Consider the following 15989-nt stretch of genomic DNA (forward strand, 5'->3'; position numbering starts at 1 on the left):
CATTTTTTATTCTAACACACATCAAATTTTTATTCTCACTTGTTTCAGCCAAATTGATTAGTTGTTCTCAAATTATATTTATGGTTGTACAGTTGTTTAATGATACCATTTATGTCAGATTGTTTTGCTTATTAGAGTTTAATAAGCAGTTTTTGATATTCCAATATTTTGATAGAAGCTGTACATGACTGAAAAAGTCTAAGCACATGCATACTGTGTAAAACTGTACATTTTGAATTACATTTTAAACTATTTTAAAATCAAACAACTTTTATTTATACTTTCTGGGATCTAAATAGCATGTTTTTCTTGACACCTCTGTCATCTTAGATAAAAAGTTTCATTTTTATTTTTTCCTGAGATTGTCACAAAAATTGTACTCTTCAACTGAACTGCCATTTTAGGTTAGAACCTCTAACCTAACTTTATTTATTACTTTTGGTCATAATTAGGATTATGAGTTTGTTCAAATCTCATGTAACCTGTTCCGTAATATATTGGTGCTACTGACATGAAAATGATATGATACATTCATTTTGCAATCAGAAATCCTTAGCAACTGCATAAAATTACCCTGACAACCACCCACAATACCCTTCTATTATAAACAAATGCCAATCATAAAGCAATGTGTATATATTAAGAATGTTTATTCCAAAATTAGTACTTGATACAGAAATAATAATTTCATCATATTGATTTACTAGACAATCAGAACTTCAATCATGCTTTCTTTGATTAATCACTGATTCCAAAAAATTACAATATCATTTTTTTCATACACGAGTTGTGCAAAGAAAATATACACTAGAAAGCAATTGTACACTGCCACAAAATATATAACAATTCATATTTGAAGGCATCGCACAATTCCAAGAATTCAGTGAGAGATTAAGGCCATTTGTACAGTTTGATTTTCCTGTTTGATTTTTTTTACTCAAAACACTAACAATAACAAAAGAACTGATGAATCTCTTGCAAAACTGTACATGCAAACATAGTGCACGTAATATTTAGATATGAATAGCATACAATATAATATTTGGATATCTTCAGTAAACAAATTTCATCTGAGTCAAGTCACAACTTTAAAAACACTTCGATGATGCTTGCCGAGCTGACATTCACTCGCTCTGTCTCACACACACACAAACACACACACACACACACACACACACACTCACACACTCACACACACGTGCATACTCACAGGTGAATGAGCTTGCCAAAGGGGCATTTGCCGTGGCACCAGCAATGCAGAGAGGAAGAGAGCTGAAGGAAAGTACAGGAATGTTGAGAGAGAACATTCCTAATAGAGAGATACTATTGTCAACCGACCCTCCCAGAGTCAAGTGCTGCTTTTTCACACATGCATCATTCTTCATCCATTATTCTGTGCAGTTCATGCTTACCAAAGACATAATGAAAAAAATAGCATGATTTATGACTGAATTTATGTATACAAATAAGAAGATAGTAAAAGAAAAGCAGCCAACAAAGCCTTAACCCTTGTGCGCTCTTTTGGACATTTTTGTCCTTTTCAGTTTTGTTATTTGATCATTTTGCCTGCGTTATTGCCAGCTGCATAAATTTTGGCACAGCTGTGTATTTTTATTGGAACTTTACTATTTCACCCCCGTTTTCTTCAATACATCTATTTTGCACTAGGTATACAAAATAGTTCCTTTCAGGACCTTAAGGACAAAAATGTCCCCATTGAAACCCATTAAAACTTCTATTTTTAATCACAGTGCCATTTCACTGTAAAATTATGAAATGTTTTGTTAATAAGCTTCATTCTGTTGGCAAGGCTTCAAAATTTAATTTTTTTTTAAAAAAATTCCCAGATGGTGCCATTTTTTCAGGTTTGGCCTATAAAGCAAATACTTTATTCCTTTTTTCTGCTTCTGCATATTATAGAGCCAATTGGAAAATAATGCAGCAATAATTGTGTGGTTGTGTTGGTACGGATGTCAGAGTGTGGTTTGTATGTGTCATAAAAAAAATTGTGTGTGTGTTCGTGCGTGTTCTTGTAATATTTGAAAAAGAAAAACTATGCTACAAATCACAAATCCAACCACTGTGGATTTTTGCTGGCATCTAATGCGGAAAATTTGGTACTACGCCCAAACAAAATCTTACTGAAATCTAATTTTTTGAGATATCAACCTCAAATTTGGAAAACAACTTGTTTAGATTTGTGGCTTTGATTTTCTAGCAGGTTTAGAGTTCTACATATTTCATAAAATATATATTTTATAGAAACCTCTATAACTTTTGTTTTTATTTCACTTTTTAAATTTTTTTTTTTACTTCAACAATAATCTGCAATGGGTCTTCTTTAAAATGAGACAAAACTTAAGTCTGTGCTCCCAAGCTTCAAATTTTTATGACAGTGTTTTTATTTTTGTCCATTATGGACCTATGTGTAACTTTTTTTTATTGACACACACAAGGGTTAATATAATATCATACTTGCTTTACTTTTTTCAGCCATCTATGCAATTACTTTTAAGGTGATTTTTTTTTTCCCCCAAGTAAAACACTGGTGTACTGTAGTACATCACAAGTATTATTTTTATTTTGTGTCTTGTATTTTATCACTTTAAAATAATTATATTCGTCAAATGCTTTTTCTTTAAAATTATACTTCTTTTGATATTTTGTAATGACATGTATACATTGGATCAGTAGATTTGGCACAAGTGTCTAAATGCTTTTTGGGGCGACTTTATGTGTTAATATCTCGTGAATATTGTATGTGTGACAAAGTAGCACAACTGAAATGACAATCCTGAATTCCAGAATAGCAGTTAAACAGGGAACGTTCCCCTTCAGCATGAGGCTGTTACCCAAAATAGTTCACTACACTAGTGTGTGAAGAAAAATGAGTTGCTACATACTAGAAAATTCACATTTGCAATGTGTGAATGTTTTGGGGAAAAAAAAAACATGTTGTTTCAGTATTTTGCAAAGGAAAAAAAAGAAAGAAAGAAAGAAAGAAAGAAAGAAGGAAAGAAAGAAAGGAGAAATCTACTACATGAAGTGAATCATCATAAACCAGGAGTCAATATGATTCACTTAATTCATTTGCTAAAAACATACAAACAATAGTCCTGTTTAAACTAGTTTACCAGTTGTTTTGAACTAGAGTTCCAGTTTTGTGACTATTTGGATAAGGGGAGACTTTAAATAATTATTTTCCTGATACTAACAGTACATTTCACAAAATAACGGGATGGCAAAAACATATAAAAAAAAATAAAAATTTAATTAGGCGTATAATTCTGCATCTTATCGGGTTTTGAGATTAAATATTCACAATGAAATCCAAAAAGAAGGATTTCATAATTAGCTTTGTGCTTTTTTGACACTATCTTTGGGAAACTCTACCAGGTAATGATTAAATATGTAAATATGATGAATGAATATACATGATAATGGAAAAACATAATACAGCATCACCAAATAAACAGAAATTTACAAAATATCCATACAATGTTTTAAGACACAAAATAATAATGGCATCTGTGTTTTTGACCACTGGGCTCTTATTTGAGAGCAGCTGCTCAGATTTAAATGTAATGAAGCACGTTGAGACCTATGAGGTTCTTTATACACAATGGTGCCCATCTATCGTGCTTGTGCCAGGGCTAAAAAAAAAGAAAGTGAGCAAGAGAAAAGAGAGAACGAGAAAAGGCCAAATAACATGAACGCTGCAAAACATGCATCGCATGCCTGAGCACACCATTTCCATGCAAGAAATGTGGTTTTCTGCAACAACACCGGCCCCTGCCACCTGACGGGCATGGCAAAGATAACACGCTGCGAGTATTTGCACGGCAAAGTTCATGTTAAAGATATACGCTTATAAAAGTTAGATCCAACAGTAAGAAAATCATTAACATGTAAACATTGAGTGAGAGCTCAGAGAAGAAAGAAGAGGAAGAGATAAGAAATGACGGAAGAAGTCTACTTCAAAAGTTATTTACAACAGTCTGTTTGCGACTGGTGATTTGTTAGCCTTTTCCTGGTCTGAGGAAGAGGAAGCTGCTCTGCTGTTCTGAGACAGGGCGTAACGTCGTCAGCTCTTTTTTTTTTAGCCTTTCCTTACCTTCACATAACTATCCCTCTTTTCACGGTTAACCAGAAATGTGAAGTTCATTCTACAATGTGACCATCAGTAACAAGCTAGCCAGGCATTGAGAGATAGAGAGTGAAACTGAGAGACATCCTGACAGGGAATACCTGTAATGGAAGTAAACCTGTTCTCAGAACCCTGTCTAACCATGTTGTCCATCTACAGCCCCATAGTGCAAAGAGAAAGGGACAGAAAGAGCTGAGAGCTGAGGAAAACTTCATGTCACTGAGTGATTGAGAAAGCGATACTGAGATACTGCAAGGCTCGCTCCTGGGCCCATTTTAGATCTGAGTTTGCAGCGGGTGTCCTGGGGGTGTGTACGGAGGGGGAGCGGGAGACGGCTTGATTCCTCTGGTCTTCATATAGGATAGGAACTGGTCTGGGATCTCTGCAAGAACATCTTTGGCCAATCGGGCCATACTGAGGATGTGATTCCCAGTGCGATCAATGTAGTCTCTGAATGGAACAAACTGCAAAAGAAAAAAGGTACCATTCATTTTTGGTTGAAATATTTTTTTTAAGAAAAAGACAAGAATAACTTGACAGCAACCTGCTATTAACTTGAATGACAATTATAAACAACAAATTACACTTTTTTTTTTAAAGATTTTTGTTTTTCTAGTTTTAAAATATCAGACCATTCTCACAATGTTATTATAGGTTTAAGTGACTGCTGTTAAGAATGTTCAAATATAATATTTACATTCTTATTAGTGGGTAATTTAATGGCATTTAATATAACAGTTACTATTAACCTAACATAACAATTTCAAAATAAAAAAAAACTAATATACTGTATGTAATATATCGCATGTCAGCATTTTGTAATTCAACACACACATTAGCAGTAAAACAACAAATATGATACAATGGCAAAAAGTATGTAATAACACATATGAAAGTTTTGATATTGTAGAAACGGACCAATTTTGAGGAATGTAACAAAATACAATTTAACTTCCATGTAAAATAGATTTTATGGCATAAAAACACTCTTTATGTTGACTTTCATCAGGTGAAAATAATCTGAAGCAGGTCTCACATTTATCTGCATTTCTGTGAGAATTAGCAAAGCTGAAAAGAGCAATTAGCCTGAAATGAGGGCACAGCCATCGAATGCTCAGCATGCCAATCAACTCAAACGCCTTTGAGATTGAGAGCCAAATTATCCTAAGAGATACGGCTGCTTCTGAGAGCACTACACAGCCGTTTAGTTATGAAAAACTGGGCTTTTAAGTACATGTTGGCCACTGGGAAGCCAGATCCACTGGAATCTGTGTACGTGATGGCATAGTTAATTGGACAAGCCTCCCAAGACACCTATGATAGCTGATCATGCACACTGCCTTCCTAACAAGCGTGGAGCGACCCACACATAATGATGACTACCTTGCCAAGAACTATAAGAAGAGAGGGAGGAGCACAGAAAGCATTAAGAAATGACATTTGAAAGAGACTGAGAGAGCTCAGTTCTTAGTTGCATAAAGCATGCACAGTTGGAGCAGAACTCAGAATGCTATTATACATTTCAGATTATTATATTTCATTATAAAGACATTTATAATGTTACAAAACAGTCCTGTTTCCAAGAAATGCTGTGCTTTTGAACACTCTGTTTATCAGAGAATCCTAAGAAAAAAGTATCACATTTCCACAAAAATATTAAGCAGCACAACTGTTTTTAATGTTGATTTCTTAAGGATCATGACTGAAATAATGGTTGCTGAAAATTAAGCTTTGCCATCAAAGCTTGCCATCAAAGCAAATAATAATAATATAATAATAATCAACCAGTTATTTTAAAGTGTAAATTAATGCAGCCTTTGTGAGCATGAGAGACGTCTTTCAAAAACATCAAAAATCTTACAGACTCTAAACAAAACAAAATTCTAGGTCAGTTAATTTAATCACTTTTTATATATATATATCAGGTGTCTATTGCACAAGTATTTATAAGAACAAACAAGGTGATTATGAGGATAATGCATTAAGAATGCCATTGTATATATAATGCATTACATATACAGACTGCACAAAAAGTGTTAACAGGAGGAGTGATTCTTGTTAAACTGCATGAATACTGTCACAGATTTTTGTAGAATATTTTGGTAATTTGTGTGTTTTTAAAACAAGTGGTAAGAAAGTAAATTACTGTGCATTTGCTATTGAACATATAACTTGCAAGATTTTCCAACCTCTATAATTGTCCTGTTTGTGATGTCTCTGTATTAGTGATGAAAGATAAATACTTCAGCTGTGTTATTATACCTGTACGATGTCTCTTTCAGCGCATCTGCCCCTCGATGAGATTCTGACTTCATCACCATCCAACTCGATCATAGCTAAGGACACACACAACGGATAAGAAACACGCATGAACGGAGATATGGAAACACGAGTAAGCTGTGCATTTGAGTGCCTGCAGTTGTGTGTGTGTTTGAGTGTCTCGTTTCATTATTCCTAAACTCATCGGCATTACTGTCAATGCAACGAGGAAATGGCTGTCACATTACATGCTCATATACTCTGCAGTATTACACAATCCTTTTATCCGTTCAAGCTCAAGACCTGAGCATCTCGATAAAACACGTGTGTGTGTTGTTGTATAGATAAAATGACAAATGTAAAATGTGTTTATTAGAAACATTAGGATAAAAAGAAAATATAAGCAATATAAAATCTATAAGAGCAGAATGAATGAATGACATTTGCTTACCATCAAACTCGGCTGGTCCAACTCCAACAATAATAATTGACATGGGAAGAGATGCAGCCTGGAAAGAAGGAAAGAATTATTATTATGCCTGTTTTATTCCCAAAAGTCTACGTATATAAATATGAAAAGCTTCATTACTTATTAGTTGTATTGAAGTACATTGAAAAAAGTGAAATAACCATCATTTATTTAAAGTGCATTTTCATGTTTGTCTAATCAAGAAAACCCCCCCGCGAAAAACATGGTTTTAACCTATTCTGTTCAGCTTTACAAACTGATGCCTTAAAGTCTCATGAGTTCCAAGAACCATTTTTGTTCCTATGATTTCATAGATAAGCATTTTAAGTTAAATTAGAAGACAATTCCTTTAGATTATAATGCCATTGAATAAACATTTTATAATGTCATAGGAAACCTTTTTGAGTTCAGTATATACTGTATTGTGAAAATGCAAAGACCCAGTACAAAGTGACTATTGAGTTAATATATTTTACAGATACAACGCTATCTCACGACCAATTCATACGTATTTTACCAGGTGACTAATTCATACGAATTTGTATGACCTCACGATTTTGTACGATTTATCTAGACCCCAGTGATGGGTAGGTTTAGGGGCGGATTATTTAGCAAAAATCGAATTAGTCACCTCGTAAAATATGTACGAACTGCTGTGAGATCGTATAGGATGATTATAAAGATCTAAAGACAACTTGAGCATTCAATATGGTTTACTGGACCGGACACCTACATTAACAATGGACTCCTTTGTCTGGGCCATATCTGATATCACTCCATCCGTGATGATGAGCAGGATGAAGTACTGTGATCCGTCATTTACTGAGGCAGCGTATCTGCACGAGAGAGCACATTGTTACATTCATTAAACATCTCATTACAGCCAAAGCCTCTGGACTGTGATATAATTTACTGTGTTACTACACTGCAGTCTGGATTCTAATGAAAACATCAGCTTATGAGGCAAATAAAATACTCGGAGGCATTAATAACTTTTGGAGACACAAGCAAATATATTCTGCACAGTTAATTCATCTGTGGTTGTAACAAACCGTTCCTCCAATACAAATGAAGCCAATTAAAAGTGTTATTAAATACACAAAATATGCAAAATATGTGGGCAAAACTATTTTTACCTGATCTGTCTGTGTAGGTAATGCGGTGGTAATTCTGGTCGACTTTAGAAATGTGCAATTTTTCTAATGAATGCACTGTAAATGTTATTTGTTTATTTATTAAAACCAAGATAATTGGAACAATTATACGAGAAATTTAGTAGCAATTACCGAGTGAAAACTGCTTCAAAGTAAATTCTATAAAAAAAAAAAAATTTAGTGTGGAAATTCATAACTATTTTATGTTTCAGCAATTTGATGATGAATTTGTATGTTATTTTTTACAAGGTTTTTTTTTTTTTTTAGTGTGTTTGTTTTTAGTTTTTCCTCATAAAAGTTGGGTTTTCATATGAATTAAATCATAAAATTCTAGTTCACCAAAAAGTAAAAATAAATACATATGTTTTCTCATGAAAGAGCTATAATTGTAAATCTGTATACAAATGAAATCCAAATGGATTTGTACACAGTAAAGCTCAAAACATTTCTTCACTTGTCACTGAAAATGTCTGAATTTAAAAATCCACTTGTGGACAGTCTGGACACAATGGCATTTTGTCAACTGGGCAATATAGGATATTGAATATACATATGTTGGGAAACTACCAAGCTTTATAGTCCTAAAACTACATGTTTTTAGTCTTTTAATTGTTGAGTTTTCTATTTTTCGCTTTCTCCAGTTACAAAAATGTGCACAGTAGAAAATCCAAGCAAACAGCGCATTAGCTCTGAAAGAGCAATATAAAAGCAGTTTATTATTAAACTGTGTGGGTGCGACCTACAGCAAATACACACAGAGAGATTAGAGCGGTGCAGTGTGACAGATCTGTCGTCAGTGCTGATGAGTGGACACCGCAGTCACTGTGTGTGTGTGTGTGTGTGTGTGTGTGTGGGGAACAGAGGGGTGATAATGACTTGATGGTCTGTCCTTTACTTCCCATCCTCAGAAAAACCATGAAATGGATGTATAATTAGATACACGGTGTGAGGATGTGCCAGTCCACTGACTGGTGGCTTCCTTTAAACCATTAATTAGTGTGGATTTAACACGGGATTTGTGAGCAAAGTCTGAAGTGCAATAACAAAACATCACGAGTTTTAGAAGCATGTTTAACTGTAAAAACAATATGTTGGAATAAACAAGAGCCAATTTATTAATATCTTAACACCTGTAGAAAAGTGTAGAGGATTTCTTAGCAGATCATAGGGAAATACCAGGTATGCACACACAGCCACCTAGATTAATAAATTATTTTTGTGCAGGAACTGATTGAGGTACTAAATATCTGAAGCACAACAGTGATTGTTCACTTTTTAAGCAGCTTTGTTTCCAGAAACATTCTTTTTAAAATACAAATGATGTTGCTTTATCACTTTTTATAGCAAGTAAGCAAGTATAAATTAATTAATTATTATTATTTTGGGTTTTTACAATTATTGTGACTTTAGTTTGAGAGAGAGGTTTTTAATTGCATTTGTCAATAAACAAATTCAATTAAATTTGGTGACACTTTTGTATGGGGACCAATTCTCACTATTAACTAGTTTCTTATTAACTAACTACACTGTAAAATATATATATTTTTGAGTTTTCTCAACGTATTTTTTTAGGAAATTTCTCAATTTCTCAACAAAAACATCAATATCCAGAACACCAAGAGTCTATTAACAACATCAATAGTTTCTAAATATCTCTGAACTTGTAAGAGTAGGTCTATCATTAGTACTGTCACAAATCTTGTCTATGAACTTCCGTTTACTCCCCACCAGAGGTCACTCGCTCACCACATTGACTCTTGCACCACACTACTGTTGCACTTCACCTCAAACTACAATTCCCATCATCCTTTGCACTGACGACACATATACAGCTGATTGCACTAATCACGCTCACACCTGAGAACTATCACACAATTACACACCCTACTTAAACCATGGACTTCCTCTTCTTCTTGGCCGAGTATTGTATAGCGTATATCCTAGTGATAGCTACTCTACAGAGCCCACTCAGTTGTTCTAAGTCTTGCCTTGCCTGTTTTCTTGTGTTTTGATATCTGCCCGTGTTTCCTGGATTAACCCTTTGCCTTGCCCTGTTGGATATTGTTCGCCAATCGTCGACCCATGCTTGCCCTAGGAGTACTCTTCTGTCTTGCCCTCTCTTGCCCTTTGTTCGACCCTGCCTGTTATTGACCATACCTGTAAATAAAAGCTTGCACTTGGATCCGCACGTCTCACGTCTCGTTTGCCCCGTAACAAGTACTAGCTGTATATTCTGACCTTCAAATTACTTTACATTTGAATTTTGTCAAGCCGACATAAGTGTCTGACAAACATTTCAATCTAGTTAAGGAAGATTAGATTCTTACCTAACTCTGCTATTAATTTCCGTGATCGTAATCTTCCTAATATTGATTTCATTTTGAGAAAGGTCTGTATCCATGATGAAAGTGGTGTGGGCAGTCAGAGAATCCAAAGAAAATAGTTACTGTACACAACAAAGGTCAAAATAAATGAGGAAAGGTGTTCTGGGAAATAAAACGTCAATACCATATCTTTTCTGGATGGATTAGATTTCTCAGAGGACCTCAGAGTTAGCCGAAAGTAATTTTCCAATTCACAAACACATGGAAAAACCTTTGTTTGTGAAACTGGCAACACTGGTTGTGCTTTGTGTTTTTGACTCCCTAAAAAGAACTGGTGGCATTTGAGTCAATAAAGCTGACTACACTGGAAACTCTCCATGTGTGTGCAGCATGCGAGGAAAGCTTATAAAAAGACGTGTTTTCTTGTCATTATTTCATGGTACACTGTTTTTTGTCATCACACTGAAGTGCACTGCTGAAAAGCGGCACAAATAATTATACTGGGATAATTATGGTGTGGAAGATGGGGTGGCAACGCTTTTTCTTAGGGTGGTAGTTGCCACCCCATGCCACCACAGTAGATCAGCCCCTGACATGCACTCTATAAGTTGATAATGTATGCATGTTACTAGACATCACTCCTGGAACTACATATTTCTATACATATACATATTTCTATGAAGTTATGGATTTTAAGGTGATCTTATTAATTATTCTATTTTATATAAAAGAGATGTAGACACTCAGGTTCTCACAGCTCTACAAGCTGTTAAAAGTGTCCTCAAGATATTTTATTCTGACCTCTAACAGTGTAAAATAGTAAGTACGGTATCTTTAAACAGTACATAGCTTTTGTTCACATTCTCATTTTACAGAAAGTAAATGTATAAATATTTCTAAAAATATTGTTTATTCCACTTCTCTGTTCAGCTTTCGCTAATTTGTACAGTGCACATTTATTGATTTATTTTTAATTTATTTTTTTTTGTATTCTTTTTGAAGAACAGCTTTGATTTAGTGCAGAAGTTTGCCAACTGGTTTCTGGGCGGAAAAGTATCAAAAAATATATTACAAAGAATTAAAATATAAAAACTGTAAAAAGTGATCATCTGCAATTGTTACCTTAAAGAGTTTTTTTTTTTACCCAATTTAACTCTTACCTGATTGAAATTAATATTGTTGGTACAACAATACGGTTAGTTTGATTGAGTAATGCTAAATCACTTTTTTTACACATTAAATTCTATTTAATTTAAATAAAACCAGTTAATTTACATGTTACCATTTTTAGGTTAAAATTTTCCAGTGTTGATTAAATGAAGTAAATTAAATGCTGAATTAAATCAACAATTAGTAAATATGAAGAGTTCAGATGCAAAAGCCTCTAAAGTGCCATCTAACATTTTCACCTAAAATGAGCATTTTTATCAGGCTCCTATGTTTAGGTTCAGTAATTTTACTGTAATGACAATGTATAGGTCCTTTTCAATGCAATTAAAGTGAAATAACTGAACATAAATATAGGAGCGTGATGAAAATGCTCATTTTAGAAGAAAATTTCAGAAGACACTTAGAGCCTTTTGCATATACAGTTGAAGTCAAAACTTTACATACACCTTTCAGAAACTGCAAAATGTTAATTATTTTACCAAAATAAGAGGGATCATACAAAATGCATGTTATTGTTTATTTAGTACTGACCAGAATAAGATATTTCACATAAAAGAAGGAAAAACCATGCATTAAACTTTTTGAATTTGAAGATCAAGGTAAATTTTACTTAATTTGTCTTCTGGAAAACATGTAAGTATCTTCTGTAGATTCTGAAGGGCAATACTAAATGAAAAAATATGATATTTAGGCAAAACAAGAAAAATGTACTCCTCTTCATTCTGTTCAAAAGTTTTCACGACCCGGCTCTTAATGCATGGCTTTTCCTTGATGAGTCCCTCAGTCATCCTCAAAATCATAGTCATTGTTGGAAAGGGTTCAAATACACAAAAATGCTGGAAAACCAAAGAGTTTGTGGGACCTGAAGGATTTTTCTGAAGATCAGCAGACAGTTTAACACAAGGGACTCATGAACAACTATCACTAAACAAAAAACACAGCTTTGGATCGTTCAGGAAACAACACAGTATAAGAATCAAGTGTATGTAAACTTTTGAACGGGGTCATTTTTATAAATTCAGCTATTATTTTCTCTTGTGGACTATATGTAAACATCTTTTATGTGAAATATTTTATTAAGGTCAGTACTAAATAAACAATAACAAGCATTTTGTATGATCCCTCTTATTTTGGTAAAATAATTAACATTTAGCAGATTCTGAAAGGTGTATGTAAAGTTTTCATATACAGTATATTTATATTCCCACACACAATAATCAGCCTTTATATGTCAGGAAAGGCCTTGAAGGTGATTATCATTTTTGGGGGGTACTAGAAATGAAAATGAAAAATACCCAGGATTTAGGGCCTCATCCGTGGGTATACCTATGGGGTACTAGAAAATTCTGCCTGTGTATTACAGAGATCTAATTTTCAGGCCATTGTGTCACATTTATGATGGCCATTTAATGTTTTCCCTCACATCACTTGACGGATAATACACGCCAGGGATGATCTTATTTGGAGCAGCATGTGATCAAATCTCATAGTCTCACCTCTGCAAGTCCAGTTCCACGGCTCATTTAAAGTGATTTAAAGGTCATATATTGTGCCTCGGAGGCCATTTTGGATTCGATTATCTCTGTGTAACTGTCACACACTTTGTTTGGATGTTGCACCTGGGAAATAATGCACGGCTTGAGAAGGTTTAGCTGTTGCCAACCTCTGAAAATGTGCAAAACCAGCATTGTTTGCTGAATGATATTGTAACTCTCAGTTATTGCAAGTTTTTTGTAATCTTGGTTCATTTCAGCAATGGAAGGAGCATTCAACTTTATACTAGTTTTTTATACTAGTTCTTTATACTAGTTTTTCTAGCCATCTCTCAAAGTTTGAATGTTCATCATATATAATAAACTGAACACGGTTTTCCAAGGGTATTTATATTACAGTCAGTAGTCACTTCTTTGAGTTGCAAAGTGGCTCAAATTAGCATCTAAACTTCCACTGATATGAATATAGATGACATATATAGGCATTAAAGTCCATAAAAAAGGTAGAATGCTAGCGTAATGGTTAATATGCAAAAATATTTCACCACTCAGTTCTGTGATTGACCAGTCAGAATCAACTATTTGGTTTTATTTTAAGGTCCTATTCTTACCATTAACAAACCATTATAACTACGACTTTTGCCTCAGTAAACTACTAATTTGTTGCTTATTAATGGTTAGTAACCAAGTAGTTAAGCTTAGGTATTGGGTAGGATTAGGAATGTAGAATATTCATGTAGAATAAATACTTTATAAGTACTAATAAACAGCAAATATGTTATTAATAGGCATGCTAATAAGCAACTAGTTAATAGTGAGAATTGATCCATATACTAAAGTGTTACCAAGTATTTTAGAGAGTAAAGTAATAAGAAAAGGTACACAACCTATACATTTAGATTAATTAAATTATTGAAAATATAGGACTATGAAAAAAAGCCTGCAATGTCATGCAACTATGTGATTGTAAACACTTATTTAGTGTTTGTGTTCACTTATCTGATCAATGCTTATCAATTCACTTATCTGATCATCAGTAATGAGGTTTGTTACCACAATAGTAATACATGAATGCATGTACAAAAGCACTATACTGTATACTTATGTACAGCTGTGTGCGTATGCGCATTATGTCTCTGTTTCTGAAATATGTACCTGGCTACGTGGTTAATGATTGGTGAGAAGTTGGTAGGACCGTAGAGCTGAACAGACTTTAGACTCTGAAAATACGCCTCCATGACTCCATCAATGCCATTGCAATATGGATTCTGAGGGTTTCCATTCTGTAGGAACAAAGAAAAAAATAACTAATGTGTAATCAAATAATCAAACAGACAGGCTCTCATGCTTCAACATCTGGTGGAGATGTGATAACTCACAATGGAAAGTCTACATTTTAGAGACATAAATAGATGTTTACATCCTTTGAATAAAAAGTAAGTTCCACTTTTAGGGTTGCCAGGGTGTTATGTGGTTGCTATGAAGTGTTTTTTAGTGCGTTGCTATTTGGTTGGTGGGATGTTTTGGTTGATTGCCAGGACATTGCCATGTGGTTATTATTAGGTGTTATGATTTTTTTATTTTTTTTTGCGCTGGTATGCAAATGTTCTGGGTGGATGCTAGGGGGGTATGTGATGTTATTGTAATTGCTAAGAATTTTGATTTTTTTATGCATTATATTGCAGTTGCTAGGGTGGTTGCTAAGTGGTTACTTTCTAGCCCAAGTCAAAAATACCCATGCCCTTGTCTCTATAATATTCTGGTCTCTAGACCCAGCTCAGGTTTCTCTTTCAACGCAAGTCTACAGATGTTTTTTGCCAGTTTCCTCATTCACAAGGTGAAAATTTGTCAATTTTTAAACACAAAAGCATTCAGTTCACTCTCTCTAAAACACAAACACCAGGCAACATCCAGCTCTTGTTTCATTCCAATTTGTTTCTTTCGATATGAGAATAAGGAATAAAAAAAGTACTAGAGATATTTTGGACTCAGAAAAAAAATACTTGAACTATAAAAATAGGGTGGTATTTCCAAAGAGTTTTCTAGAGAATGTAGGAATCTGTCAAGTGTCCATCTCTAATTTGCCTAGAGGCAACACAAGCAAATATAATATTCAGAAAAAAGATATCAAAGACTTTTGTCCTCACAAACTGGATATCCTGCATCTATCTCTGCTGGACAGGTGTTTTAAGAACTGCTTACCAGGGCAAACTCATGGGATATTCTCCCATCAGGAGGCAGCTTGGCTCCGAAACCCAGTGCGGGGAACATCTTGTCGCTGTCATAGTCCTGTATGATCTCCCCCACGGCTTTGAGTGCCATGGCGTAGGTGTTGAGCTGATAGGGATTCATGTAATGGAGGGAAGTGGGTTGGGCTGGGTTGCCTGGGAACCGTATGAAAGAAAATGTGTACTTTTAGTGCAACTTAACCATTTGACAGGAAAAGTATTCTAATTTAATTGTCAACCACGTTTAAAGTAGAAACTGTACATGTTCATGGCTACACTACTGAATAGTATAATACATTATAACTCGTGATAGCATTATTTGACACATTAAATATGGTCTTGTTTCATGATGTATTTCAATGCATAACACACTCTAACAGTATAACTATGGATACTACTAATATAATGTAACAATGCTCACAGTTATACTACAATACGCTACATTCAAAATTATTATGAAACTATTCAATGGTGTGAGTAGTTTAGTGCTTATTGATAGTAAGGTAGTTGTTGTAGTAGTTATATTTAGGTATGGGGTAGAGTTAAGGGATCTAGAATATGGTAGTATATAGAAGTATATAAATATTTTCTCTTTGCTCTTTGTGTACTCTGAGAGGCTGATATTACGAATCCAGAAGAAAAAAAATGATTAAAGCTAGTGATGTATAAAAATAGATTTGCCAGGATGGCCCTGTAATTGAGTTGGTTTTGTGGTATTCCCTTTGAATCTGCAAATTAATGTAAA

At 34.2% G+C, this 15989-nt stretch overlaps 1 protein-coding gene across 1 annotated transcript in view; it reads right to left on the reverse strand.

Annotated features, from left to right (window-relative positions):
• Positions 1-635: 635 nt before the first annotated feature.
• Positions 636-15989, reverse strand: part of LOC306858758 (copine-8-like) — a 118725-nt gene continuing 103371 nt past the window's right edge. Inside the window, exons 15-20 of the mRNA XM_079399465.1 lie at positions 15219-15400; positions 14172-14299; positions 7609-7711; positions 6858-6915; positions 6410-6483; positions 636-4611 (exon numbers count right to left, since the gene is read on the reverse strand). Coding sequence (XP_079255591.1) covers positions 4423-4611; positions 6410-6483; positions 6858-6915; positions 7609-7711; positions 14172-14299; positions 15219-15400 — 734 coding nt within the window. The 3' untranslated portion in view covers positions 636-4422. The remainder of the gene's footprint in view (positions 4612-6409; positions 6484-6857; positions 6916-7608; positions 7712-14171; positions 14300-15218; positions 15401-15989) is intronic.

The sequence above is a fragment of the Barbus barbus genome (genome assembly GCF_936440315.1).
Source record: "Barbus barbus genome assembly, chromosome: 39".
NCBI classification, from domain to species: domain Eukaryota; kingdom Metazoa; phylum Chordata; class Actinopteri; order Cypriniformes; family Cyprinidae; genus Barbus; species Barbus barbus.